Here is a 13,687-nt window from a genome sequence, read left to right as displayed (position 1 = left end):
TTATTCACTCATATGAATTAAGAATTATTCAAATAAATTGATGGGTTTTTTTTTTATATTACGACTCTGAAATTTACTATAATTATAAATATTTTTTTAGAATTGTATAAGATATTTTGATGGATTAAGTGAACAATATTTTTTAAAAAAATACATTCACATCGTCCATTTTATTTTTTAATTTCTTTGAAAAAGAAAAAGTTCTAACAAAGACAAAATTGACGATTTTACGCCTCCACCAAATAATTAGATGACGTCAGGGGAGTACTGATAAGTTTTTAAATAACAAAAAATATTCATAATTATGTTAAATATAAGAAAGCTCATTTCAATTATTATTATTTATTTATAACAATGAATCCCTCAAAAGATGAAATCTCAATAATTTGTATGTGAGGAAGATTCTAATTAGGGAAGTGTAGCTGTTCCTTTTTTTTTTTTTTTTATTGTAATTTAAAATGATATGTGCAGAGGGCTTTTGGCTTGAATCTAATCTACCAAAGATTGGAACATTGCATGGGAGTTTCTATGAAGGTGGGGGGTGTTTGGACATTCTATTCTTTCACTTATTTTGTAATAAAAAGTTTTTAACATTTTTAGGAGTGATTGCAAGCTGTCAAAAGGAATCTATACCTACTCTTGCTTGCTTGTAGGGATGGTAATTGGATCCGATTTTCTGGGCGGATCCTTCCCAAATGGAATGGGTTTTGTATTCATATTATCGGATTTGGGATTGGTTCGTGTTCTGAAATATTGGACATGGTTGGGTCCGAGATAGATTATGGGTTTTATATCGGACCAACCTCGATTTCCACAAAAAAAACTATATTAAATTATTAAATTTAAATTTATTTACTTAATTTAAAAATTAGAATTTTAAATTGGGTGGGGTGGGCCCGTGAGGGTGGATTTTTAAGGAGGTGGGGCGGGTCTCAGGTCCGGGGTGGGCATCACTGCTTGCGAGTACAAGTACGATTGACTGCGATAGATAATATTGATTTATTATAATTTTTAAAATATAGAAAATAAATTATATTTTTGTAGTGTTTATAGGGGTTTTATGCTTATTAATATTTTTATAGGGGGTAAAATGCAATCAACCCATTTACAAGACGATAAAAAGGTTAACAGGAAAGAGTGCGTCGACTTTCTTGGCCAAGTCTATTGAAAATATTCTATAAGTTCGTGCATCTTTTAAAATATTCTTTTTCTAAAATATTTTTAAAATTTATTAAAATATTAGATATTATTTTAAAATGAGTGTATGAACTATTTAGATAAATAAGGTTATAGAGTATATACAATGTTAATATTATAACTAATAATATAGTCAAAAATGAAAAAAAATTGTCAGGTACTCAAGATTTTAAAAATAAGTTGGTAACTTGTTAATCATTTTCGTTTATTAAATTTTTTCAAATACTTTTGTTATATTTTATAAAATTTCAAACATATTCTAATATTTCAAAAAATTTATAACTTCATTGCACAAATCTCTTATAGATATAAGTTTAATTATATTTTTAGTCCTGTAATTATTTTCCATCCGCATTTACTCTTATAATTTATTAGGATTGTGAAATAGTCCTTCATCTTAACGCTGCGATTTCAGAATAAAATTGGTCGAAAAGTGACATCATAGTTCTAGCTAATTTTGTCCTAAAATCAAAAAATTAGAAAAGGTGAAGAATCATTTTACAATCCTAAAATTACAGGATTAAAGTGCAGATATTTAATTACAGGATTGAAAACACAACTAAGCCTATAAATATACGAATGCGAATATGCGATGCAACACTCTTCATATGTAGTACTAGCGACCGTGACATGCAGTATTTACACGCATATAATCAGATAGATATATCGATATTAAGAACAAAAATATAATGAATACTTGCACGTATATAATCAGATAGATACAACACGGACTTTAAAATAAAAGATACAATATGAATAAAGCAAATGATGAACATGGATGAAAGAGTAGAGTAAACATGATAGTGTATATTTTGACGGTTAAAAAATGTCATTGATCATTTACAATAAATAAATAATTATATTAATACAGACGTTTAAAGATATAATTATTAGTTTAAATTTGATGCCATGATATCACAAATGATCATTTATAAGTAAAATTTTTTTTTATAAAAAATAAAATAGCAATTTATGCTTTTGTATTTCTAAAAAATGGAGCAAAACCCCCCTTTGATGTGTTTCGTGAATGAAACGTCTTTTTTTTTTTAAAAAAAAAATAATATTTATGTTCTTATTTAAAAATGTTCGGTTTTGATTTCAGTACAAAATCAAAATTTAATTAATAAATCAACAATGTAGATTTGATCAAATTCAAATCAATTATTAGTATTACAAGATATTTAGTTTATACGTATGTTATGATTAATCAGCTTGACGAAGTTGAAATCGAAAATGTGGCAATAAATGCTACACATAACGCTTGATTATTGGCATATACTTCTATTTAATGAATTAATTAGTGTTTGCTAACTACGGAAAGAACCTATGCGTTTTGTCCACTCATACGTAGATGTTGACATGATACGTAGTTGGTGCAAGCTTGCAAGCATTACCATGACATTCATTACCAATATATTTGAATTGATGGATTTAAAATCGAAAAAAAATTTTGGAATTTTTTTTTTGAAGTCACTTCATATTAAATAAATTTAAAATCCATTAATATTTAATAAAAATATAATTTGAATATAAATATAAACAATTTAAAATTCTAAATTCCGAATCTTCCAGACAAACTACAAAAAAATCATTATTAAAAATTAAAAAAATTACAATATTAAATTTATCAATCCAAATATAAGGCGGGTTTTAATTATTGATTCACTATGAGTATCTTACTATGTGAATGTTGCTTTGCTTGGTGGAGTTTTGGAGAAGTCCTGTGGGTGGGGTCTGTCCTTACCAGCCAACATGGTAATATTTGTGTCTTAATTCTGAAAGTTGTTTGGACCCATTTGCATTATTAGAGCACCACTGTACTTGGTTGGGTTGCCAAAATAATTAGTTCAATTGATTGATTGATGGGCCTTCACTTTTTTTATATTCAAACGTGCATCTTTCTTTATTTTTCCCCCCTACTATTGTTGGTTTAGTTTACAAGAATGGACTATTTTTAATTAAATTTTGATGTTTCTTGGGGTTCAATAATATCATAAAATATTCAAAGACTGGTCGACGATTTTAAGATTGGAGATTTAATATGCAAAATAAGTATTAGTACACGTAATATTTAAGTCAGTAATGATTTCAAAAATATTAAAGATGCTTGAAAATGAGTAGGCCGAACTGAAAGGCCGTAAGAAAAAGAAGAAGAAAAACGAGTAGAGTGCTCAAAAGTGTCTAATTGACAGCTTACTTGTCCTACTCGATCTCCTATTTATAAGAGTTGATTGAGACCTGAGAGAATCGAAAAGTTGACTGAACATGATCTCCACATTCCCATATTGTATGAAAAATTTAATTTTATGGGATTGAATTAATCCAATTGTGTGTCATATTAAGCATGTCTGACGAGAGTAGGAAACAAAACTGTCGGATCAACATGTAAGACACCTATTTTGGAGGAGATTATTATGTGTTGCGACCTCCTCAGCCTTTATCAAGAAGTGCACATCAAAATCAACACATTGGTGTATATGTATGTGTAACTATATACAGTAAAACCTCTATAAATTAATACTCTATAAATTAATAAACTCTCTAAAATAATAAAATCTTCCGGTCCCGACTTGGGCCTTTGTAAAAAATCATCAAATTCGATAAGATAATAAGATAATAATTTTTTGAAAAATTCCTTTATAAATATTAGGTCCCATTAAAACTCTAAATTAATAATTCATAAATATTACAATTATAAATATTATGGTAATTTGGTAAAATATGAAGTCCGTAATGCTTTATGCAATTCATCATTCATGGGTGATTTTGCGATACCTTTTAGATGAGAAGACATGGTTGGGCGTTATAAATTATTTTATTTTCATATTGAAATTTATATAATATATGTTTCAATCCTCATGCATGAATATATTAATTGGCTATAATAGTTATTTAAGTGCAACGAATTAATGTAAACATGTATCTTTAACTAATTTTAATGAATTGATACATGCGTCTATTAATATAATAATTAATTATATACAATAAATTGATATTATACATGAATATATTTAATTAGTTACAAAGAATTGATTGATGCATGAATGTAATCAATGAAACATATATGAATTTATTTATTTCCAATACATATGTACTAAATTTGCTGAATTTAAAAAATCTCTCTTTTAATTAATAAAATATTAATTTATCGATAAATTAATATCTCTCTAAATTAATAAAATTTCATAGTCCCAAGGTTATTAATTTATAGAGGTTTTACTGTACATATATCGAAAAAAAAATACATTTTTCAGTCTTATAACTTAAGAGTTATTTATATTAAGTAACAATAATTTTTATCTTGTTATTATATAATTATTACTGATAAGAATTGTTTATAAAGTTGTCACTAAATACTATTATTGACACATATGTAGTGACAATACAATATCATGATAATAATTATTTGTTATCATGAGATCATCGCTGATATATGTGTCACTAATTATATTTAATGTCAACTCTATATATCATTTTCTTGTCGCTACTTTTTGCTAATAACATTTTTTACAAAATAATATTAATTATTAAAAAATTATTGTTATGATAAAATGAAATTTCTTGTCTAACTATATATAACTTGTAAAATAAATTAAAATTATTACTTGATTTTTTTTTCTCGCTAATTTTCTTCTTTTTTTTTTTGTTGTGATATTTGAATGGCCCTTTTACATTCTATTTCGCAACATATGAGATTATGTCTTTTTAGAAAAAAAAAGTTTAATTTTAAATAGAACTATGATTGTTCATCTTCATTCAAAAGATCTATCATATATATTCTTTTAATTTTTTATTTGAAATTTTGTTTGAATATAGAAAGAATACATAACTCGACTACAAGAAGGTCTTTTAATATGAAGGTAAAGAGTCAAGGAAGCAGTAACCAGCAGCTTCTCTAGAACTTCTGGCGGCAAAACAGGAGAAAAAAGAAAGAGAAACAACAACACACAAGTAACATACATGACACGTTGTTCTAGGTTAAATCGGGTCTGATTACATGTGAATGAATGTGATTGATATATAATTTAATAAAAATAATTAAGTATGTGATTCGCCTAGGCGGACATTATTACTTTAGAACGCCTTGATGCCCATTGGCCTTGTTCTTGAGGGACTGAAACCTAAGACCCTTATCTTCAAACTTGGTTTTACTATAATGGTTGAGGTAGTCCTGGAATCGGACATGGCTGGGAAGTAAGAGCTCAGAAGCCGGAGATATTATGGCATCGCCAGACGGGTTGTAGAACGTGGCGATAGAGAGCCTGTCTCCATCCTTCATCGCCATCACACGGTGCAGAGCGCTCCTGTACGTCCCATTGCTTAAAATTTCAATCTGATCACCAGTGTTGATGAATATTCTGTTGTTCATGGACGGTGGGATTTTCACCCATTCTCCATCTTTCAAGAATTCAAGACCAGGGACTTGGTCGTCTTGGAGCAGGAGAACGATGCCACCGGCATCCGTGTGCTCCCGGAGGCCTCGGATGAGTTCAGGGCGTGGACAGTGAGGATACATTGCGACTTTCGTTCCCACGGAGGGACCTTTGCTGCCCGAAAATGCCTCAATTATGCAATTCTTCTCTATGCCCAAATTCTCACACATGAGTTTTGAAAGCTTTTCCGCCAGCTTGATCAGCTGATCTATGTATTCTTCCATTGTTTTTCTGCATGTTATATGTTTAACACTCGTTAGACGAACAGTACATATGAAGTGTTTGCAAATGATTATTTTAAGCACTTACCAACTTTTGCAGTTTTTTTGGTAAAATCATAAGATATTGAAGTTTGCCCTAACCATTTCATGATATCAATAACTTTCAGCTCAATTAGTTTTTTGTTTTCTCCCCACTTGTTACTTTTAGTTTGAAACACCATTGACTTTTACTGTACTTGAATTTACAACTTTCTCTAAAACTTCTTTTGATCAGTAGTTTTTGCAAACACCTCTTTATATAGAGAGCTTACAGATATAGCAGTATTTTGTTTTGAGATAACGTACCGGAGGTCTTGTGAAAGGGTGTTAAGGTCGTTGATGTTAGAATTAGGTCGATGAGAAATAAAGAAAGTGCTCTCCCAATCTTTTTTGCTGATGTATCCATTGTTGTCCAAGCTCTTTGCTGTCTCTGAATTGTAGAAGCTATCTTTCATAGTTTCTTCATAATGCATCTTAGTCAGAAGCTTCATCTTGTCCATAAGCTCCTTATCAACTCCATGATTCTCAATCTGCAGGCAGTAACAAACACACACACTGTTATATCCAAACGGTTTAAATGCAACAGGCCTGGCGACAACACTAAGACGTAAAAAAAAAACCACCCTCGAGAAAAAATGAAAAAAGAGAAGCAATGCAACGTAGCCCCCCCAAACTCTAAAGAAAAGGGACAACGTGACCCTAACGCGGAAAGCAGTGAGCTTTTCTTGAAAACGTTTTAAGGGTTGTGTTACCTTTGTTAAAGTAAAGCAACCCACGGAACTTTTAAAGAACGGGGCGATGTATCCCTGATGAGTAAGGGAGTGTACTTCTTTTAAAAATATTTAAGGGTTATGTTATCTTTGTCAAAGCAACACAACCCACTGAGCTTTTAAATGAAAAAGAGCAGTGTGACCCTTGATTCGGAAGGCACTTAGCTACTTTTGAAAACTTTCAAGGGTTATCTTACCCTTGTTAAACCAATGCAACCTATTGAACTTTAAAGAAAAGCACTGATGTGATCCTGATGCGGAAGACAATGAGTTTCTTTTTAAAACGTTCAAGGGTTGTGTTATATATCCCTGTTAATGAGAGTTTTGTACCTAGCTACCAATGCTTTCACGTGGAGGTAAAATGCAATTAGCCCTATTTTTAAATAGAGAAAAGAAAGTTGCATGCAAGAATGAGTTGAAATAGAAAGAAATTCTTGATAATTACCATAAAGAAGCCCCATTTCTGGCAGGCCTGATGGAGAAGTGCCATTGTTTCACTTCTCTTCTCAGTCTCAAGCATACTCAAATCAATCACAGGGATCTCCATCTCTTCGTTGATTGAATGTTTGTGAATGAGAGGAATAAAGTAGTTAATCGGGTATATATAGACGCGGAAAAGGAGCAAATAAGTAAAAAGATTTGAAGGATCTAACGTGGTAAGTGGAGATGATTGTGAAGATTAATCTTAATGAGTGGAGAATTATTTGATGCTTTTTAGAAATGCAAGAAAAGTCCAAGTTCAGATCACCATCCCACCATGTGATTTTAATTATTTGACCACTGATCAGATCTCTGTTGTCTGTCCACCATAGATCTTTGCTTCATTCTTGTGGATGCATAGGAATATATATAGCTAGGATGCTTCCTCTTACCTCCTCCTTGCCTCCATGTGATACCCTACCTCCCCCACACCCCCACTAGCTATATTTTTCATATGCCAATTGGGCTTTTCTATGTTATCTTTTTCTGTAATAATCTAAGTAGTAGTGCATGCATGGTGCATTGTTCTCAATCATTGTTTTGGAAAAAACCAGGTGCAGTGAGCCACTGAATGTTTTGGCTTCACATCAGTTCAGATCTTCTATGTTACTACTTTATTATTATTTTCGTATTAGTTTTACGTAATATATATGTTTTGAGAATATCAATTTTTATTTGGTAAATCGATTATAAATATATGAATTTCAATAACCATTAATAATTAATATAAGTCAATTACTAATATTAAATATAGTAGTTGGTATATTAATATATCTCATGCATTGATGGGATGTCTCAAACCATGATCACGAGAACATCAGCTTCATCAGCTAAATTAGATTTAATTACTAATGTATTTTTCTCCCCCATATTAACGAGCTCGTATAGCATGTTTGTAAATTTGAACTCGAAATGCAGTGCAAATATTGGAGTAGAAAGATTTAAAGTTTCTTTCAATAGAACAAATCAGTTAAAAGTGAAAAATAGTAGCAAATGCTAATTACCACATGCACAAAATAGATATTACTTATTGTTCTTCTAGACGATGTCAAAATATTAGTCATAACTAATTAAAAATTATTATAAAATATTTTTCCATACTTGTAAAATTAAGATAAATATTAACTAATAATGGGGACATGAATGAGTTTGATTCGTGCAATGGGCGGTTCGAATATGGGCTAGTCTTATATATTATATTGCTCGATATGTTTTTGAAAGAATCTAGCAAGCCTGTCCCAGTCAAATGATTTGGATTATCCCAGGAAAAAACTATTTTATGATGCAATTATTTCAAAGAGGTATCTAATTTTCTTTTTAAGCTATTTTTGTTGTTGCTTTCCGATGGATCAGCTGATCTTGATTGTATTCTTTCAATCCAATTTCTTTCTCAACTAAAAAAGGGATTTCGCCGTGAGGTGTGATGGAGCTGATCTTATGGGCTCAAATCTCATTAATACGGGATGTTTGTCGACTTTAGTATTAATCGTTGATCTATTATAATAATAATTATTGAGTAATTATAAATATTTGGTAGTAATAAATAGTAATTAATTATTAAAATTAATAATGAAGTTGAAACCAATTCATTTAAAAAAAAAATAAATTGATGATTGAAAGATTCGATCTTCTTTATAATATAAAATTATCCAAACAAATACAATAATTTTTTTTATTATAAATTTGAAATTCTTGGTTTAGAACTCGTCTATCGAAACATATCATAAGTTTTTGAAGTCGCGAAAAGAACAGAAATGGTGAATGTTTAATTCCATTATTGTAAACAATTGTTATTTTTTATTGTTTAATAAACACTACAAAAAATTATGTCATAGCAATGGAATTTAAAAAAAAAGAAAAACCCACCCGCTACTATAGGCAATAATGCTATAGTTGCAATAGGTTTTTCATCGGTAGCCAATTTTTTCATGGATAATTATTTGTTGCAAAATTACATTGTCAAAAATTTGACTTTCAGCAAATTTTGCAATGAACATTGCAACAAATTTTATAATATTTTTCCAACGACTTTTATTATGATACTTCCGTGGAAAAATTTGTCACAAAATCTTCATTTACAACAAAAATTCGTTGTAATCACAAAGGATTGTTTGCAACGACAATATGTAGCAACGAAAGTCATTATAAAATTGTAATGCATTGCTTGCAATGACAATCCGTCGCAAATTTTACAACGGAATATCTTTTTTAAAATCCATATTATAAAATTTTGCAATAAAATTTATAATTTTCCAAATGCTTATCATCTTTCCATAATAACATACAACCAGCCTTATGTGTCAATTTTTTTAATAAGCAAACTCAAGTCTCTTATCAATATTTTCGTACTATAATAGTCCTTGAGTAATGTGTGATGTTGCGGCAATAACTCCCCTATTAGTTGTGAGATTGCATCATAACAACTCCACAACATGCTGTATTCATATTTGATGTTTACTAGCCTCACCATTGCAGTAACTGAAAGTGATCTCTCTCGCTCCAATCGTATAATGGCTGATCTACAGCGCATACGACATAAAAGAAATTCAAAAAATGCTACTAAATTATTAGTATTGTACTTTACCCCATTGTTAGTATTCACACCATTCTCGTTTGCATATGACTGATAACTAGCATATAGCCGTTGAATGCATCCCATAATTATGATTTCCCAGATCCATATATGGTGGACGAAATAAAAGACCAAAAACATTAGACACCATCCTCTGATACCAATTGATCAATTGCTCATAGTTATTTCAATATCGCATATGATCTGGAAAGTTATTTCCCGATATTGGATGATGAGGCTCACTATCAAATGTCTAATTTTCTAAAAAATCTTTTCTAAATAGGCCGTATATCACCTCCTATGCAGATTTGTACTTACCATTCTTATATTTACTATATGGGCAACAAATTTTCTCCCGATCCATAAAGCATTTTGTATTTTTGCCCAATTTATAAATTCCATCACCCCATCCTTAAATTCTTTTCTAACACTAATATTACAGGATAGATTTTTTTGATACATCCATTTTCTCAAATCTCTCAACTTTTATTTTTCTAAACCCAACAAAAATATATATATATATATATATATTCAATAACATACATAGAGATCAAACTAAACGTTTGAAAAATAAAAATGACTATATATAAATACATTGGCGAAACTTTTAGAATTATCTTAATATAAACTAACTAAACCTCCATACATGTGACTTGTTGCACCGACCTAATCACCATCAGTTTAATTGTACCTACATAGAAGATTAAAATTTCAGTAGAGTAAAGGAAAAGTGTAGTACCTTGCTCGTGGGCATGCAGGATTAGGCTTACTGGGCTAATTAGCAGGGGCTCACTTCCTTCGTTCTGGGCTTTAGAAAAAATAGTAGGTGGGTGTATCAATATCATATTTACTGTATTTTTTCAACTGTAATGATTTATAGTTTACATAGGAATAATGTTGTGAATCTAGTTACAATATAAAAATGAAAAATGCTGTCGCATTTTGGAATATTAGTGTGCGATAAAATGAAGGAATCCTAGATTTGATCGTTCACTTTGAAGCCTCAACTTTATGTTTCATTTGAATTGATTAATGTACCAATCAACAACTTGACACTTATAAATTATTCCTATGGCACTAAATTTAATAAAAAAATATTATTAGTAATAATTTATTAAAGTATGATACTAAAATATTTATTAAGTGACAATGATTTTGATCACATCACATTTTAATTATTATTTGACAAAATTGTACGTAAAGTTGTCGATTTTTAGACAATTAGTAATACAATGAATAGCTACACGAATATAGTGATGAGAAAGATGTCTGGTTTTTATTTGAAACATCTCAAAAGATTTTTTAAGAGTGTAAAAATATTGAATCTTATTTTAAAAATAAACTCTTAAAGTGTTTGAATGAATAAAATGTCAGAGTTTAAAAGATATCATAGTGTTCGGCATAATAAGCCCTTCGTATTATGATAATGACAAAAAAGCCATCAAATTATGAAAATTTTAAAAAATATACAAATAGATACGTTTTCTTTGGTTGGGGGTTGGGGCGAACAATAATATATGAAGAGTAAAAGTGGAAAAGTTATAATTTTAATCTTGTAGGTATGGGGTTGACAATTTTAATCCTGTATGAATCTATTTTTATAATTTTTTCTGTAATTTTAAAACTTTCGAAAATTGAGGAAAAAATAGTTGGAATTTGTTAAAAATAGCTGAAAAGGTTAATTTGGCTTATTGTGCCCTACTGGCTTCATGTGTATATCATATTTGGAAGGAATGAAACTTGAGACGTTTTGAGTAGTATGAGCGAGAACTGACAACACTTGCTGTACTCATTGTGGAAGAGGTTAGACAGAGGATTTTTAGTACTTCTTTAGCTCGCTCTGTTAGTTCTTGTGCATTATATAGACTTTGGCGTATCCTTTAACCTATCGAGGGAGAAGCTACTCATTGAGCACTGTTATACTGTACGAGTGTACTATTTGTTTAATAAAAATTATATTTACCTAAAAATAGCTGAAAAGGTGCACATGAGCAGCTTAATTTGGTATACTTTTTTGAATAGCAAATTCCGACTACTTTTATTATTAATGTGCAAAATTTGGTAAAATTGCATTTTTTGATCCATAGAATAGGGAATATGCACTCTTTATCTGAGAGGTTGATGATTCAAGTACTAATTTTTCAAAAAATAAATATTCTAGGACTGAAGCCCTAACAGTCGTTATTAAATAGACGAAAAATGCACGTGGGTTGATCATGACCATTAGTGAAATGAAGGATGGAGGTGGGGAAATAACATTTTTTGTCATGTAACTTAGGGTATTTCACTTTTGATCCTATTAGCTACGAAATTCTCACTTTTGATCCGTAACTTTTAAAAAGTAGCATTTTTGGTCCCATGACACCTTTCCATTAAATGTTTAACAGAAAAAGGCCACATTACCATTAAGTGCATGAGACCAAAGTGCTATTTTTTTAAAGTTATGGGACCAAGAGTGAGAATCTAGAAACATATGTGACTAATGTGTAAAGGCTATTTAACGAAAATGTGTTATGAGATCAAAAGTGTTATTTTTTAAAAATAATAAAACTAAAAATAAGAATTTTATAACCAATTAGATCAAAAATAAAAGAATCATAAATTATAGAACGAAAAGTGCTCTTTCCTGATCGAGGTCAGGTCATAACTGAAAAGTACCGATGTTTCGTTTGCAACCAAAAACAAAAAATAGTTAGGACTTCCCTCGCAAATCCTCCCCTAATTCGGAACCCTGATAAAACTAAACCAAAATTTCCTTCAAAATTTCTGAAGTATTGCCACATTTCTTGAAGAAATTTACGACGGAGTTGAGGAAAGCAGTGGAGTGAAGTTTAAGGAATTCACAACTTGTGGACTTTCCCAACCTCAAATACGAAAAAATGTGGTAAGATTTATGACGTTTTTGTGCTTAAATGTTTAGTGGGGTAGGTTTAATTTGTTGAATATGTAATTAAAATATTGATAATAAATTCATTTGTTTTAGGATTTTCGATGCATGTGTGTAGTTCTTTCAATGCTTGTCAAATATATTTAATGGTTCCTTTTGTATTCTCCAATTGTGTCTTTTGACCTCCATCCACCATTTGATTAACGGTCATGTGCAATCCACATACATTTTTTGTCAATAGCCGTTTATGTAGGCTTAATTATATTTATTACCCCTATATCAGGGATAGTGGTAAAATAAGAACGGTAAATATGGAGGTGACAATTAATACCTTGAAATTAAGTTTTTTTATAATTGCAAGACTCCGACCATCGAATTTTAAAAAGTGATCGGTAATAGCTAAGGTGGACAAATCTTAGATTTTCTAAATTGAAAATTTTGCTGATTGTGTATGTTTTAAAAGTATATTTTGCCACTCTAAGCATTGACTTGACAAAAAATTTATATATAAGTATATGTAATTATAAAATAAAATTATTATATTATATATATATATTTTTAAACAATTCTAACTCCTGTTGTCTCCCCGTCCCAACATAGAAAGGGGCGACGCCACCCTGAGCAGAGAGAGGCAATGCGTGAGCACCACTAGACGACATCACCTAGTTGGTTGGGGGCGAGCCTCTATGGGAAGAAAGGCATCACCATCGATCGCCCCTTTCTTGGGGGGCGGCTACGAGGGGACGAGTGAGGGCGGATTTGGGGTGATTGAGAGTGGAGGGTTAGTTTTTCTTATTTAAATATATATTTTATAAAATACTAGTTTTATTTTAAATCTATAGTTTCTAGAAAATAATTTGTTTTTTTATAATTTTATGTATTTATATATTCTTTTGTTGTGTCAAAATATATTTAAGTTGATTTTTTATTTTTTACTTTTTTTTCTTTGAAGCTAATATATTGAGTTATATATTTTATTTTAATTTAAAATATCTTTAAAAACGTATAGTGTTGTTTATGCACAAAAGTTAGTATAAAATAAATGCAAAGCTTGATTTTATGCAATATTTGATTTTTTTTATATATAA

General features: G+C 30.1%; 1 protein-coding gene across 1 annotated transcript; it reads right to left on the bottom strand.

Annotated features, from left to right (window-relative positions):
* Nucleotides 1-5,133: 5,133 nt before the first annotated feature.
* On the bottom strand, nt 5,134-7,262 carry LOC105173607 (1-aminocyclopropane-1-carboxylate oxidase 1). Its single transcript, XM_011095414.3, has 3 exons — nt 7,106-7,262; nt 6,197-6,420; nt 5,134-5,861 (listed from the first exon to the last, which is right to left on the bottom strand). The coding sequence occupies exons 1-3, from the start codon at nt 7,205-7,207 to the stop codon at nt 5,267-5,269; spliced, it is 921 nt and encodes a 306-aa protein (XP_011093716.1). The 5' UTR covers nt 7,208-7,262; the 3' UTR covers nt 5,134-5,266.
* Nucleotides 7,263-13,687: the final 6,425 nt, after the last annotated feature.

Source organism: Sesamum indicum, linkage group LG11 (assembly GCF_026168435.1).
Source record: "Sesamum indicum cultivar Baizhima isolate 11 linkage group LG11, ASM2616843v1, whole genome shotgun sequence".
In the NCBI taxonomy this organism is placed as follows: Eukaryota; Viridiplantae; Streptophyta; class Magnoliopsida; order Lamiales; family Pedaliaceae; genus Sesamum; species Sesamum indicum.
Note: the sequence above shows the minus strand (reverse complement) of the source record. Positions and strands in the feature narration are given on the sequence as shown.